The sequence below is a fragment of the Astatotilapia calliptera genome, chromosome 12 (genome assembly GCF_964374335.1).
Source record: "Astatotilapia calliptera chromosome 12, fAstCal68.1, whole genome shotgun sequence".
Classification (NCBI taxonomy): domain Eukaryota; kingdom Metazoa; phylum Chordata; class Actinopteri; order Cichliformes; family Cichlidae; genus Astatotilapia; species Astatotilapia calliptera.
In genome coordinates this window covers 23333126-23348544 of record NC_137433.1, presented here as the reverse complement: position 1 = coordinate 23348544, position 15419 = coordinate 23333126, and the positions used below count along the sequence as shown (strand labels likewise).

General features: G+C 37.4%; 2 protein-coding genes across 7 annotated transcripts in view; both read left to right on the top strand.

Annotated features, from left to right (window-relative positions):
- pdlim5a (PDZ and LIM domain 5a) overlaps positions 1–7192 on the top strand; it is a 67680-nt gene extending 60488 nt beyond the window's left edge. For all 5 annotated transcript variants that reach the window (XM_026188718.2, XM_080309249.1, XM_026188720.2 and 2 more), the window contains 4 exons: positions 1601–1781; positions 3925–4045; positions 5291–5406; positions 5872–7192. In XM_026188718.2, coding sequence (XP_026044503.2) covers positions 1601–1781; positions 3925–4045; positions 5291–5406; positions 5872–5961 — 508 coding nt within the window. In that variant the 3' untranslated portion in view covers positions 5962–7192. The remainder of the gene's footprint in view (positions 1–1600; positions 1782–3924; positions 4046–5290; positions 5407–5871) is intronic.
- Positions 7193–8485: 1293 nt separating this feature from the next.
- bmpr1ba (bone morphogenetic protein receptor, type IBa) overlaps positions 8486–15419 on the top strand; it is a 71917-nt gene continuing 64983 nt past the window's right edge. The window contains exon 1 of one of the 2 annotated variants that reach the window (XM_026186620.2): positions 8486–8784. The gene's annotated coding sequence lies outside the window, so the exon portion shown is untranslated. The remainder of the gene's footprint in view (positions 8785–15419) is intronic. The other variant, XM_026186622.2, reaches the window with a different exon arrangement.

The window sequence follows — 15419 nt, the reverse complement described above, 5'->3', positions numbered from 1 at the left end:
CATTTTCAATGACAAGTATTGGTATCTGTCTTAAAATGCCTATATCAGTCGTGCTCTAATATACTACTACTACTAATAATAATAATAGACAAAATGCTTCACAGTTTAAATAAAAGCCACACATTGACACACTGAATCGCATAATCCTTGTAATATCAACTATCTTAGTAGTGGTCTGTAGTGTCATCAGGTATGGAGGGGGCAGTCATGGCCATTTATAATGAAAACTGTGAGAGAAAGGTGTTCGGTTCCATCATGCCGTGCCTTTATACTTCTTGCACAAGGACAGTCAAAAGAGAATTGATCTCAGCTTGGCTGCACCCACATCAAATTATACTCAAATTAAAAATGAGAATGGAAATATGTCTGCTCCTTAATTATTCAGCACCACAGCTAGGCTCTTAAAATAATTAACCTGAAACCATCTCGAGTAAACAATCTGTGTATGAAACTGTAGAACGACATTTGATTGCGGCGTGGATAACGGATAGGAGAATTAAGTTGCACCTGCCGCTGATAAAAGAGCAGAATAATGTTATACGCAGACAATCTCATTAAAAACTCATGCAGTTACACCACATCTGCCCTCTGTTGTGTCAATTTGTCAGTTTCAGTTATGTTTAATATTAAGAACTGGGAATGTAATCAATGACTTCTCATAGAAGTGTGTTTAGGACATGTTTCTGTGCTTAGATAAATATTTTGCTTATACTTAGAGATCAGATCAAGATGTTATGTCTTGGAAGAGGAGTAAGATTTTATTAATGGAGCATAACTAGCATAACTGCCAGAATGGCTTTTATGAGGTAATTAAGAAAATGAATTGGATTTTCCAGCTGTACAAAGTGCCTGAAAACTTGCATTTGAACTATAAAAAGTTATTAAAAGCTGTTAAGGTCCAGCCAGAATGGCACAAAAGAGCAGATCACTGAGGAATAATTTCCTGAAATTCTTCTCCTGTCGACCTCACTTCTTGTCCGGTAGCTTACTGCCCTGACTCATGTTATCTCCCAGATTGTACCACCTAACATATCATTAGGATAAGGTTGCTCTCATGCTAATGACTGCCAGCCAGGGCCACTGTCACGATAAGCTCAGATAAGCCCAGCTATTGTGTGGAGTAAATTAGCCTCTGTTGTCTTCCCACTTTAACTAATCATCAGAGTGGACACAGCCAAGGAGCAAAAGTAGGGAAGCAGGCGCAATAGCTGCAGTTCTCAAATGTTTTAATGTGTTTCTCATTTTTGCAGCATTTTTTTGTGATTTGAACTGAATACCAGAAAATCAGTTTGTTGATCAACAGAAATTCAATCGTCAGTTTTAACTATCCTTTAATTGCTTAGATGTTTTCAGTTATTTTAGGGTAATTATTGATCAAAAAAGGCAGTCAACTTTAGTAAATGCATTACTATACTGGAAGTCATCAAATATTCTAATAATTCTTATTAAATAGCACATTCATCTATTCATCTAAAACTATCAAAGTATAAAAAAAAGGAAGTAAAATGACGAGTATATCAGAATATTAAGCTGAATTGAGTATTGGTTTACTTTTTGTACATTTTTTCAGCGGGTTTTTTGTGTGTGTGTTTTTCCCCAGAGGACCTTTTTTGGTAGCAATGGGGAAATCATGGCATAAGGAAGAATTTAACTGTGCACACTGCCGAACATCCCTGGCAGATATAGGCTTTGTTGAAGAACGGGGATCGGTCTACTGTGAACACTGCTATGAAGACTTCTTTGCTCCAACATGCAGCCGCTGCCAGTCTAAGATACTAGGGGTGAGTTTAAAAAAGAAGGGAGCAGTAAAGACGCAACAGTTTAGTTCCAATAGGTTTGAACATCAATATTTGGTATGACCAGCTTTATTCTTCAGCGCAGTCTGAAATCTCTTTAGGCAGCTTTTCTTGTAAGGCTCTGCTTTAGATGTTAGCTCCTTTTATAAGATTATCTTCCAATCCGCCCAACATTACTGGGTAAAATGCTGCCTCAACTGTGACTGAGCCTCCACTTTTTCTTTTTCTCCACATTGTCCAGTTTCCTCTGTTTTTTAAGGATAAACTGCACATCATACTGAGATATGTCAAGTCAAAGATTAAGGTATACAAGATAAACCAGACATTTTAGGAACCACCTTGTTGGTACAAAATTTTTATTTTGTGTCGGTTAAACTGTATTATCATATTTCATAGAGTCAACTACAAAGCAAATTATGTATTATGTACATACCTGTGGCTCATTCCTAGAGTTTGGTGGCATTTGTATGTTTGAAGGAGTCATTGTTTGGTGTTAAGTTGTTCAAGCAACAAACAAAAGACACAAATATAGACAGAAACATTGCCCTGAAAATGGTAACATCTGAGGACTGGGCTGAAAATAAGTGAAAAAGCAGCCAATGTTCAACAGAAACCTTTGAGAGACTTTCAGAAAGCCTGGAGAACTATTATGTATTTAGATTTGAAATAACTGCAAGGTTTGGGTCCTGTTAAGCTAACATAAAGACATGATGCGTGGGTTGGGTTTTTTGCACACTATTGTAATCATTAAGATAAAGTTAGTAATGAGTCCATTGGTCTTGATGTGTATATTTGGAGAGAACACTCACCTGATCCATTTCATGGAAGCTTGTCACACATTTCATCTTCATTTTGTTCAAATATGTTTTTATGTTACTTTCTTATGTATATATTTTTTTGCTAAGACAAAAGAATGTTTACTGTCTGCAGTAACGAAATTGTCATCCAACACTGTATAAACATGGTTAGTAGCTCTAAAACATGAAATCTATATTCATGCAGATATTTACTGTAGATACTGTGTGTAATGTAAACCTCCCGCTCGTTGGGACATGAGGTTCCTTTATTATGAAATCTATTTATGATCAAATGCACTGGTGTATATATTTAGTACTACTCCATAGCACTTTTTATTCTACAAGTTACATTCGGCTATTCATAAGTTTTATTCTATGCACTTGTGCTGATACTCAGACAATAGGTATAGTATTTTTCCCAAGGACACTTAGGCATGCGGAATGGAGGAGCAGGAGATCAAACCACTTGACCCTTTGATTAGTAAATGACCTGTTCTACCTCCCGAGTCGCAGCTACTACACTCACTTTGTCTAGAGTTTAGATTAATATTTCTAACAGAAGTATTCATTTAAAACAGGAATGTAATTATTTCCCTATTTCCCTACTAGCAGAAAAGCTTACAGATGGAACAACATCAAAGACAGTTTTTAAATACATAAAAGACCAGAGCAGGAAGCCTGAATGTGCAGAGGGATATCGTCGGTGACCACCAGTAACACTCAGGAATGCAGTCGACGTTTGGGTGTTAGGAGAATTAGGCTTAGAGGCCTTGAGGCTGTAGGTGTAGCCTGAACCCAGAGTGTCAGGACGCTGAAATTTCTGCTCTCCTTGCTACTATGACATTCATCCCTCACGTGTTCTAACCCCTGTGGCCTAAATCCCTTTCAACCCTCTATTTCTCACACATCTTCAAACAGCTTATGGTTTCTTATTAACCTGTTTTCTCACTCCCTCGCTCATAATCCTTCATTTTAGTTCAGCTCGCCAACTTTCCATCGATTCTTTGTCTTATCTTGCTCTCACAGTTTAAGGGTGGGAAAGAAATCAGTGTAGGTCATGGAGACCAAGGGGAGAAAAAAAACGGTGATATTCAAGAAAAAATAAAATGACCTACTCTGGTAAAAGTTGTACAAAGATTTGTGTAAAAATTTGTGACCTATGCATAAAATTTCATAAGCAGCAATGTAATATGATAACATCCCTTCATAAGATGCTGCACCTCCATTTCCTGTTAAAGTGGATATAGCTTTCCAGTTGCTATTATATACACTAATGCACCTAAAACTATATTATGCCTCTTACTAGCCACATTGTTTACATTTTCCCTTAGGAGGTGATAAATGCCCTCAAGCAGACTTGGCATGTCTACTGCTTTCTGTGTGCTTACTGTCAGCAACCAATCAGAAACAACACCTTCCACCTGGAGGATGGAGAACCATACTGTGAACCGGGTGAGTTATAATGGGGTTGATAAAATATCCAGATGTACTTCCTGTAATTGCCACTGTACTCATTGTACATGGTATAATCAAGCTCAAAGCATCTGTTATAACGAATAAAAGAAATAAGAAAAAATCTAAACTATATTTTATAAAACATGTAGGTAGTGTATGGTCAATGGTAAGCTACATTTATAACACTTCTCAGGTTTTACTAACAACACAAAAATAATATAAAATATAAAAAAGAAAAGAAAAATGGTGGTACAGTGGTTACCGTTGGTGACCTTGGGTGATGCTCACTCAGCCCAGCAGGCTGTAGCTGCTAGTTATAACTAAAGCATGGATGGATTGATCATAATTATTTAACCCCTAAAATTAGTGTCAAGTGTTGATGTTCATTGTCACCAATAACAACAGGATCGGAAACAAAAACACCTGCTGATTCACCAGTGGATCACTCGTAAGCAGTGTGTGATGAGTGAGTGTTAAATGTACTGAATATCAGCATTTTCCTGATGTAGGACATGTTTGCCTGTTACCAGTGTGCTTGTCATTGCACACTAAAGACTTTACATCTCCAAATGTAGGTTTTGTGGGAATTCCCTGTAGCGGTATACAATGTTTTTGTGCTAGAATAAAAGAGAAAAAAAATCCAGCAGTATGTAAATAGATCAAAGATAAAAGTGGGCTTCAGTTGAATTGCTGCTCACTCGCAATGTGTTTTATATCCAGTTTCAGCTGTCGCGGGGTGAGAGCCAGAGTACACCCTGGACAGGTTTTCAGTCTATTGCAGGTCAAACACAGAGACACAACAAACAATTCATGCAAACATTAACACCTATACATTAACCAGATGGCCGCCCCTCCCTGAGCCTGGTTCTGCTGGAGGTTTCCTCCTGTTAAAAGGGAGTTTTTCCTTCCCACTGTCACCAAAGTGCTTGCTCATAGGGGGTCATATGATTGTTGGGTTTTTCTCTGTATGTATTATTGCATGGTCTACCTTACAATATAAAGCGCCTTGAGGTGACTGTTGTTGTGATTTGGCGCTATATAAATAAAACTGAATTGAATTGAAGTCAGAATCACCAGTTTACCTAACATGTGTGTATTTGGAGTGTGGGTGAACCTGTTGTACCCCAAATAGTTGCAAGCTCTCTTTGTTGAGTACTAAAGTTTGCTTGGGTCTTGCCATTATGACTTTAAAGCCTTTGTTTATACCATAGTGACATGACTTTTCTCTTTGTCACTAAACAGACTTTTACAGCTTGTTTGGGACTGGCTGTCATGGCTGTGAGTTTCCCATCGAGGCTGGAGACAAATTCCTGGAAGCCCTTGGTTACACCTGGCATGATACCTGCTTTGTATGTGCTGTAAGTGAAGGCCTTAGGCATGAATCACAGTAAACTGCATGCATCAGCAGACTAACACATATGACCTACTGTCACATTTACTCATATTCCCATTTCCAACTTTGAGCCATCAAGAAACTTTTATCTATTTAACTTGGACACAAAAAAAATTAGGAAGCAGTTTGAGGTCATAGTGGTACTTTCTGCTACTGGCCCTATTTAGTCCTTTCTGTCATTCTTTCTTGTTATTGTTAATGTACTACAACAATGTTCATTTTTATCCATCCTTTATAATGGAGGTTTTTGCAGAACAGCTTACTTGTAGCAATCTCATAAGCTCACCGTAAGTCATTTTTTCACAATAATATGACAGCAGTGCTTATTTTAGATGAAACACTGACTTACATCCATTGTGAATATTAGTGTAGGCTGGCTAACTTTTGTTATATAACCTCTTATTATTCATGTGTGCTGGGCTTTTTACAGGTGTGCTGTACCACACTGGAAGGCCAGACCTTCTTCTCCAAAAAGGACAAACCTCTTTGCAAGAAGCATGCTCACACACTGAAGATATGAAGCCTAAACTATTCACTTGGCCACATGTTGTCTCACGGAGGGTTGGGGACACCTTTTATGATGACAGTAGTAGTCATTATTGTAGTGGTGCTATCTCTTAGCACAAAAAGCAATAAAGCTTAAGGATCTTAGTTTTGACCACATTTCAACCAAATATAACTGATCTTTGTAAACTAAATGTTATGTTGTCAATCATCCCCAAATAGCAAGGTTTTACTGCCAACTGATACATTTTATGTACCATAATGCCATTTTTATTTCCTCACACATAGGACTGTGACTTTATCATTTACTTTGTTCTTCTGATTTTTGTCTTGAGTGGTGAGATCATCACTTTCTGTTTTTATTATTAAGCTTGCACAGTGCTCATTATCTTTAGACACCACCAGAAATGTTTGATAATTTTAAGTATTCAAGGATGCTGGCAAGTTTTTATTGTTAGTTATGATATTTGTTAGTGTTTGTGTAGTTGTAATCAATTTTATTAATCTGGCTAAAACCTATAAAGACTTAAAGATGAAACTGTAGAACGTCCTGTGTTACACTTCGTTTTATTTTGTTTTTTGCATTACAGTTTCACAAGCAACTATTATAAAAAAAATTCCCAGTATATGCATTAAAATACTGCAGGATATGCTTGTGTTAGTTACTTTATACAGTTCATCTGTGAATGTCTGAGTTGTAATTAAAGCTGCTGCCTTTGATTTAATCAGTTATTTGAATGTTGTAATTTAAGGAAATTTGATTTCATTTTCTATTTGTTGAGTGAAGCTGGCTACGACATTAAGGCACTTGAGCAAACCTGAACACCAAAAACGATCAAATGTTTTTCATAGATACTTTCACCAGCTTTTATTAGTTTCCTCTTGCTAGTTTGCTAGTACAGGGTTGGACCCCTTTTGCCTTTAGAACTGCCTTAATTCTTCATTGCATTGATTCAACAAGTTGCTGGAAACATAAATCTGAGATTTCGGTCCATATTGACATGACAACATCTGACAGTTGCAGATTTGTCGACTGCACATCCATACTGGGCTGTTGCCCATCTGCTTCAAGGTTTGACATGTTGCAAGTTCAGAGATGCTCTCAAGTCACTTAAATCAACTTTCATCCCCATTCTGATCTTCAGCAAGTTACCTTGACTATTTCTAGCATCTTAATGTATGATGAAACATTTGCATTAACAAGCAGTTAAAAATTAAAGTGAATATTTAAGTGTCTGGTGAATGTATATAGAAGTCCCTGTTTCTTCCTTGCTATGTGGACCAACATATCTTTCTTGACATTTCACATAGTTTCATGAATCCTGTTCCCATTTTTATTTATTTTCTGCCATGATTTAGAAAGAAAATATATTTGCTTTAAAATCTGTTTCATACACTTCTCCTTATGTTTAGCTCTGTTTAGAGAGTACATTTTTTAAAATTTTGTTAGAAGAGGAAAATATGTTTGAGATGACATTAAGTAGAGAATGTTGTTATTTTAGAAACTGGTGCGGGGATTGGATGGATGGAGGGTAGTTTCTTGTTTTTTGACTGTCTACACACCTTTAACATGAGGACATTTACTTACTTATTGGTGCAGGATACATCCAGCCTATTTAGTTTTTTCCCAATGCTATTACAAATGACAACCCACTCTTTCACTCACTTCTTATAATTATAAATCTTGTTTTTTACTGTAAGGGGCTAATGGGCATGATTTAAGTGTTCAGTCTCTAAATTCTCAAGTAGAAAACTGTTGTTGGAACTCTTAAAGTTGATCTGGTTTTTTAAATAAATTATGTGCTTTTAAATGCCCCAAACAAATATGTCAGCTATTTTTTTATAGTGTAATGATATCTAACCAAATTAAACTATTTTAACACAATTGTAGAGAAGTCATAGCCACTGTCAAGAGGATTTTTAACACATCTGCACTGCTGACAAATGTTAAAATGGGCAGACAGAGAAATAAAGGTGAAAATGAGGTAGTAAACGGTGGTATGTAGGGCACATCACCACACATTATTCCCATGTCCTCTATACAACCAGCATTTTTAATACAAACCAATCTTTGCACAATCAAACTGATTTTACTGTTATTGTAGAAAACAACGAAAATGAGATAACTGTTGGGGGATTTTTATTGAGTGTATATAAGACACATTAACAAACCCAGCACTGACCCTTACACGCTGTCTCAATTGATGGGGCATGAGTCAGGCAGAAAAATTATCCAGTATAGTTGATGTCACATGGTAACATAGTTTAAGGAGTTAGCTCATAGCTTACTTATTTGATTCAGCATTGCTGAGCTAATGTTTACTTGTTATTGTAGCATGATGTATAATCCTTAGCATATAGGCCTATTTGATAGTCTTTTCACATAAGACTCATTTTAAAGTCCACCAAATTTAAAACGTTCTTAAGGGAAAATCTAAGCAAAACAACAAAAACACTGTGTTGTGCGACAAAGCCTGGATGTGTTTTTCTTTGTAATTAGACTGGAGTTCATTTGTGTTTAGGTGTTCCTTAAACAACTAGCCCTTTGGAGTGGTTTTAAGGAACCCATTCAGTGCGAGTCTTCACTCACCTTTCTCCTGCTAATGCACTCCTTCTCTTGTGGCATTAATCACCCTCCTGCAGCTGAGGGACCTTTGCAGAAACACAGTCGTGTGTGAGACCAGTGTGTGTGTGTTTAAGTGTAAAGAGAGCGAGGGAAAAGCGCGAGAGAAAGAAAAGCTACACTTGGAAACAGAGTGACTCGCGTATCTACCCTGAGTATCGTGGGCTGCAACTTTTCCTTTCAGTCGACAAAAAGAAAGCCAGAAAGCATCCTAAGGTGAGTAAACTCGAAGCAGACGCGAGTCGGAGATCTTTTTCAGTCAGTTTGTATTCACCTTGGGAAGTTTGACAGAGCGTTTTTTGTCGTTTCTCTCGGGGTGTTTACAGTCAGATTCACGTCATATCGACTTATTTTTGTGGAGCGTTTTTTAAGGCTTATCTCACTGCGTAGCTGTTCCTGAGCCACAATGTGATGGAAGAGAGAGAAGTTTAAGCGCTAGGAGGAGCTTTAATAGTTTACCCATGTCTCTGTTAGCGGTGTTTACGTTACACTTTACGTGATTGGGATTTCTGTGGCGTTGCTTGGTCTATATTTTCCAAAAGTGAAAAGTAAATTAGGATACATGTTAAATAACACGCAGTAGCGGTCAGCCAAGCTCGCAACTTCTTTTTTCTTAACAATCAATAATATGTGCTGTTATCAGAGGAATGCATGATGGATTCTAGATTTACACCTTATTCCTCTTTTTCTTGTTCTGTACTTTAATATTCATTTGTACAGTGTGCAAATGGTAGTTACTTAACGTAACTCTAGTTCTATGAGTTGATGTACAGCCTTGTACCAGGATTTACTGTTGGCTAATTTCACCAAAAGATACTAGGACAAGACCAAAGACTTTTAGCTGTGGCAAGTGAAAGGAGTAGGCCATTCTCCAGTCCCATCTGTACTCATGACTCTAAAGAGAGGAACTATCTTCAGGTCCCACCTTGGAATGATACATCTAGTAAGAGGCTTGGTGCAAGTCCCTTTTGCAATGTATGGAACTTAGGAAGTTGTCTGTCTTTTCCTTTAATGTGTTGTGCCAGCTGTGCCTTGTCCACATATTTAGGATCCCAGATGCAAAGGGACAAGTAAAAGACTGTTTAGTGGATGGCTCACATAGCTATGCATGATGGTCAGCTGCAAACAATTCAATTTAACCTCAAACAAAACCTGAAGAAATTTCTGGATGCCCTGCGCTGGGCAGAATGGTGGCTTGATGGTCTGATTTTTTTTTATTAATTAAAAAGAAGTTATTAGTTTCTCAAGAAGAGGGAAAATTTCAGTTGTGTGAAGAAAAGCATATATATATATATATATATTATAATGACAGCTGACGATTGAATATTTTAATAGAATTGGCTTACAACTTGTAGTAGCAGTGACCCAACTTGAATTTTCGAGACTTGCCTGAGTGGGCCCCCTTATTCAAGGGCTCAAAAAGCAGGGGGGAAAAATCAAATGAACCTCAACACAGCCTCCAGCACTGCCCCAGTATTCCCCATACACCCCACTTATACACACATAGGCATGCACATAGTATTCAGCTCTCTCTTTGAGACCAGTAACCAGGTCCAGGTGTTTGTCAGTGTAGCTTATGACAAGAGTAGGCTATATCTGTATGTGTGCATGTGTTCACATGAGCAAGCCTGTGTGAATGTCTGTCCAGATGGCATATTCCTGTGACTCCAAATCTTACCTCACCTCATCTGAGGGGTCCGGGACCGGTAACACAGGGAAACCGCGCAGGAAAGCACTCAGCAAGTATAAATGAGAGAAACAGAGGTCCAGATGTGTGTGCGTGTGTGTATGTGTATGTGTGTGCGCCTCTGTGCGTCAGTGTGAGGGTACTGTTCTCCCTGTCTGTCAAACTAGTAAGTGTTTGCAGTTGTTGAGGCTTCAGTTGGAACAGCAATCTTATTTAGGTCAGGAACACATCAAATAAATCTGAGAAACAGCCACATTCTCAATTGGCTGTGTAATTGAGTTTTACACAGCAGCTGTAAACAGAACGCTTCCTTAATTTTCTGTCCTTGTGTGTGTGTGTGTGTGTGTGTGTGTGTATCAGAGAGAGAAATATCAGACACTTAACAGTTTTAGACACCTCGTGATGTGAGACATGCTTACTGCTGGAAATTTAGATCACATTGCTTGAGGTTAATCTACATTCTAAGAATGCCAAATCTGCCTAAAACAAACTGAATTTGCACTTGCCTAGAAAAAAGATAAGTGCAACACGTAGGAAGGACGAGGTGCTGCAAAATTGCACTGGAAAGTAAAGCTTATTCAAAAGTGTGACATAATGCCCTATTTAATATATTCGTGAGATTGCATAGTTTTTGTGTTAGTCGATAGATGTAAGCCTGTCTCTTTTATTTTGTGCTTAAATGTGTGATACGATTAAATGCAGGTAAATTGTCAAAGCAGTTTTTATTTAAAGATCTATTTTTTTCCTATTGTCAAACATCTGAATACAAAGTTTTTTATAAATGGGCATATAAAAAAATTACAATTCATACACTGGAGACAGGGACTGTTTTAGGATTTTATATGCAAAATGATTACTCATCCATGTCATGCCATGCAGTCAAGTGAAGTAGCTTTTGACACCCACTGAACACGGTAGACTCAGCATAAGCCTCAAAAAATCCCAGATTCCAAACTCAGCGAACGTTCGTGTTAAAGATTCTTGATGATGTTATGTCCATAACCAAGCAGGCAAAGTAAAACCTGAAGTACTGCTTTGTAGTTTTTATGTGTAGGCATCAAAAAATGAAGCTAAACCAGATGAAATAGGGGTTATTGAAAGGAATGATAAAACCATGATGCAATAGTGGGAGCTCATAAAATTGATTTGTTCAAGTGTTCAGTGAGAGCAAATGGGTAAATGGCACAAGGTCAGATTTACAGAAATGTGCCATGTCCTTGATATTTCTGTTCATTCCATTCTGCAGTGGCTGCTTGCCAGACCTCACTGCTTTTATCTTTCTCCTTTTATTATGCTAACGACAGTCTTGATTTAAAACAATATCAGATCCCTAATCACAAGAATCAGATTACCTACGATGCATTAAATAAGAATGCATATGACAGTAGGGTTAATCAGAGTGTAAACAATCATTTAAGTGAACCATAGTGCAGTGTTTAGTTTCTCTAACATTTAATTTCCTCAACTTGATGGAGTTGATAAGACTCAAAAACAGATAAGAGAACTTAGCCTGGGGCCTTTTTCCCCCCAAGACCTTACGCTCTTTAATTACAGTGTCAGTGTGATTTATAGAAACATTTGAGCATTTATCTCCACTCAAATTCTGAAACATTCTAAATTTTGGATTTTTTCTCAGAGTCCTCTTTGGTTCTAGTGTTGAGATAATGAACTGTGCCCAGCCTGCCTTAAATAGCCTCAAATCTGAGGCTCTGTTCTAAAAGGTTGGAGTGGCAAACACTGGAAACATCTACTGCTTAACCTTAATTATGTTAGATTATATTACAGATTTGATTTTCAACTTAACAGCTACCCTCCAACAACTCTTAAAAAAAAAAAAAGAAAAAAAAGAAGCATTCGTCTCTTACAAAAAAATCACCAAGAATAATTACGTGGTTATACAACTCTATTTTGTAAATGTTTTGAAAAATAGCAAGAAATATAACAATAACAATACCAGCTTGTCTGTAATGTAAATTGTAATTGTTGTTCTTAGTGTGTTTTTTCTCAGCTGTAGAGCATTATGTTGTTTGTGTGATAGTTTTACTTACAGACGTCTCGTCTCGCCTGGCCAGATGTGGAACAACATGTTTAATCTGCTCAGGGTTTGCTTTACCTGTGGGAATGGTGCATCTAACAGCATTTGCATTCATGAATTTAAAATTAGGATTAGAACCCATTTTACTCTTTATATATGACATAAACAGTAGCACATAGTAATAGTTAGGCTGGCGGTGTAGTTAAATATCTTATAAGGTCAGACACATTTATGAAAACTGTCAGTCACAGGGGGGAAAAAACAAATGAAATATAATGAATGTTTAGCTAGCAAAGAAGAAGAAGTCTATTTGTTAGTGTTCAGTGTTTAAGAACAGCTGCTTTTGCCATCTGAATGTGTAAAAGTGTTATAACGAAGACAAAAACAATAACATCATAGATTAACATACATGTCTGTGTTTTAATAAATGAGCAGGGCAAGCAAGGCCTGACAGAAACCACCAGTGAGGTGGATTTTTGCTTGTTTCTTTAAGTACGCTTCAGGAATAGTTCTCCAGGCTTCTCGAAGGACATTCAAAGCTCTTCTTTAGATGGTAGCTGCCCTTTTTTCTGTTCTATATCAAGATGATCCCACACGGCCAATCCATGACTAGTGTCCATTAATTGTGTTTCTATCCACGTATGTTTTACTGCATTGTATGTTTGTGAGGCTGATAAATAAAGCCGTTGCCAATCAAATGCTTTTCTGATGATATTGCGTCGTGGATTAAAATTCAGATGTACTTTTCTGCATCCATAATTTCATCAATTTTGAGAAGATCCAAAACACCATTGTCTGAAATGCAGCCACTACCCATGACAGAGTGTCCACTGAGTTTTACACATGGCTGTAAACACTCTGTTGTACCTGTCTCCGGACCTTCTCCTCACGCACTGATAATGAATCAAAAATGTCCAAATTGATTAATTACCCCATAAGACCTGTTTGCACAAATTTTCAGTCGAGTTCTTATGTAATCTATTACAACTCAGACTGTTTCCTTTTCTTAAAAATAGCTTATTAAATGCCAACCTTCCACTGAGACCATTTTTTATGAGTATCAAAATCCAACTTAAAATTGTTTCTTTGGCAAGTTGTCCATTACAGTATGTGTAGAGACAACACTGGCTCATTCCTTTGAGTTGGGTGCCTTTTTTTATGAATGACTGATTCATAGCTCAGTGTTTAGTGGTTTAACAAACAAACAAAAATGCATTCCTCTGAAAATAGTTGGATACAGTGAGCAGACTGAAACCAAGAGAAACAGTAGCCAGTTCCCACTAAAAGACCTTCAGAAAGCCTGGAGAACTATTGCCCAAGGCCACTTTAAAGGCAGCCTGGCTTCCTGGAAGCAAAAATATAAAGAAATGATAAGTGGATCAAGACATGTGCACAGAACTCTAAAATGCTTTATATGGATATATCTAACATGTGTTTTGCTCTTAAAGGGTTTTTCTTCCTCCTTAAGTCAGATATTAAACTTAAACTATTAAACTTAAAATTTGATTTAGAAAGTAAGAGTGTGTGTCTGCATGTCTGCGTGTCTGTGTGTCTGCGTGTCTGTGTGTCTGCGTGTCCGTGTGTCTGTGTGTGTGCGTTTGGCTTCATACACATGGATTCCATCAGGTTTTTCTCTGTTGTTCCCTGAAGCTGGGATGAGTTAAAACATTTGATGCTTGACTTAAAGATGAGGGCTGTGATCTATTGCCTGTGCTTCTTTGATATATTCACAGAAGTATGCAGTGACCCCCCCCCCCCCCCCCCCCACACACACACACACACACACACACACATCACACTTTGGTTTTTTTTCTTACAGAGCATCACAAGCCATACTAACACTGAATGTCAGCAGACCTCAGTGCACTGTGTATGTAAAAATTTTTTTTTTTTAATTCTGTTATCTAACCAAAAACTGCTTACTTAGACAACCTCATCAGTTTTCCTTTAACATCTGTGGTCCATACTGGGTGCAGGCATAATTTAGCAACACACCAGACGGAGCTTATCGTAAGATGTTTATTGATGTCACAGAACATTTGACAAAGTTGAATAATGTTTTAAAAGAGTGTGTTTTTTATTTTCTTCATTTCCTTTCAAGGATATTAAAATTGCTAAAAAGCTTTCCCACATTAAGAAGTCTTATGCAAGGCGTGCCTTGCAAAATTTGATCATGCGACTGCACACTGTGAATCCTGTGTAAGTAATCTATATAATTTTTTGGTCAGGTAAATTTACTATTTTACTAAGATAGTGCTTTTAGCAAGGAAAATGCCAAGGTCCTATCCAAACTGTCTGATGTGATGCAAAAATCCTGAAATAATAATAAAACTTGAAAGTTTATTTTTTAAATATATTTTAAAACTCTCTTAGGCCGTGCTAAATGTTTATCTTAGGTCTTGCTGTGCTTCTGGTGACTAAGCACCATATTTTGTTGCTCTAAGTAAGGCAGGCTGCCACCGTTTCTGACGATTGAAGCTAAACTTTTCTCTGCTTCTGTCTGGAACCTTAAGAGAGTCTAACTCCAGCATTAACATTGTTTTATTATTAGCCATAGCTGCTACCTTGATGATAACAAGCGTCGTGCTGACCAGTTTAACATTTATGATATGTGTTTAATACTTAAGTGTTGTTGAAACCGGATCTTTATTGACGTCTTGAAATTCCTCCTCAAGTGTTGTTCAAAGGTGTGAATGTCAACTTCTGTTCATGCATTCAGCTGCTAATGAGGGGAGAGGTTGTGAGAGCTTTGTGAAAGTGCTGTGTGAAGTTGTGTGTCATCCACAGGAGGCAAATAAAGTTATAAAGTAGTGAGTAGTAATAAAGGAAGGTGTGTAGATTTATTTTGTTTTGTTTCAAGAACTGGACAATGCTATTACATGTTATTATTTCCAAACTGTTCTATTATGTTTGTCATTGCCACAGAATACACACAGTGAAGTGCCACAATCTCAATCTGTCATAAAAACTTTTGGCAGGACAAGTGAGAAGGAAGTTATTATTTTACAGGTTAAAACCCCCCAAAACAAAACACACATCTCTGAAATCGCCAGGCGGCCATTGCAAGCTCAAATTTGTTCTCAGCTGAAGTGACTAGATGTTGCATCTGAATGCCTCCCTCGTCAGTGC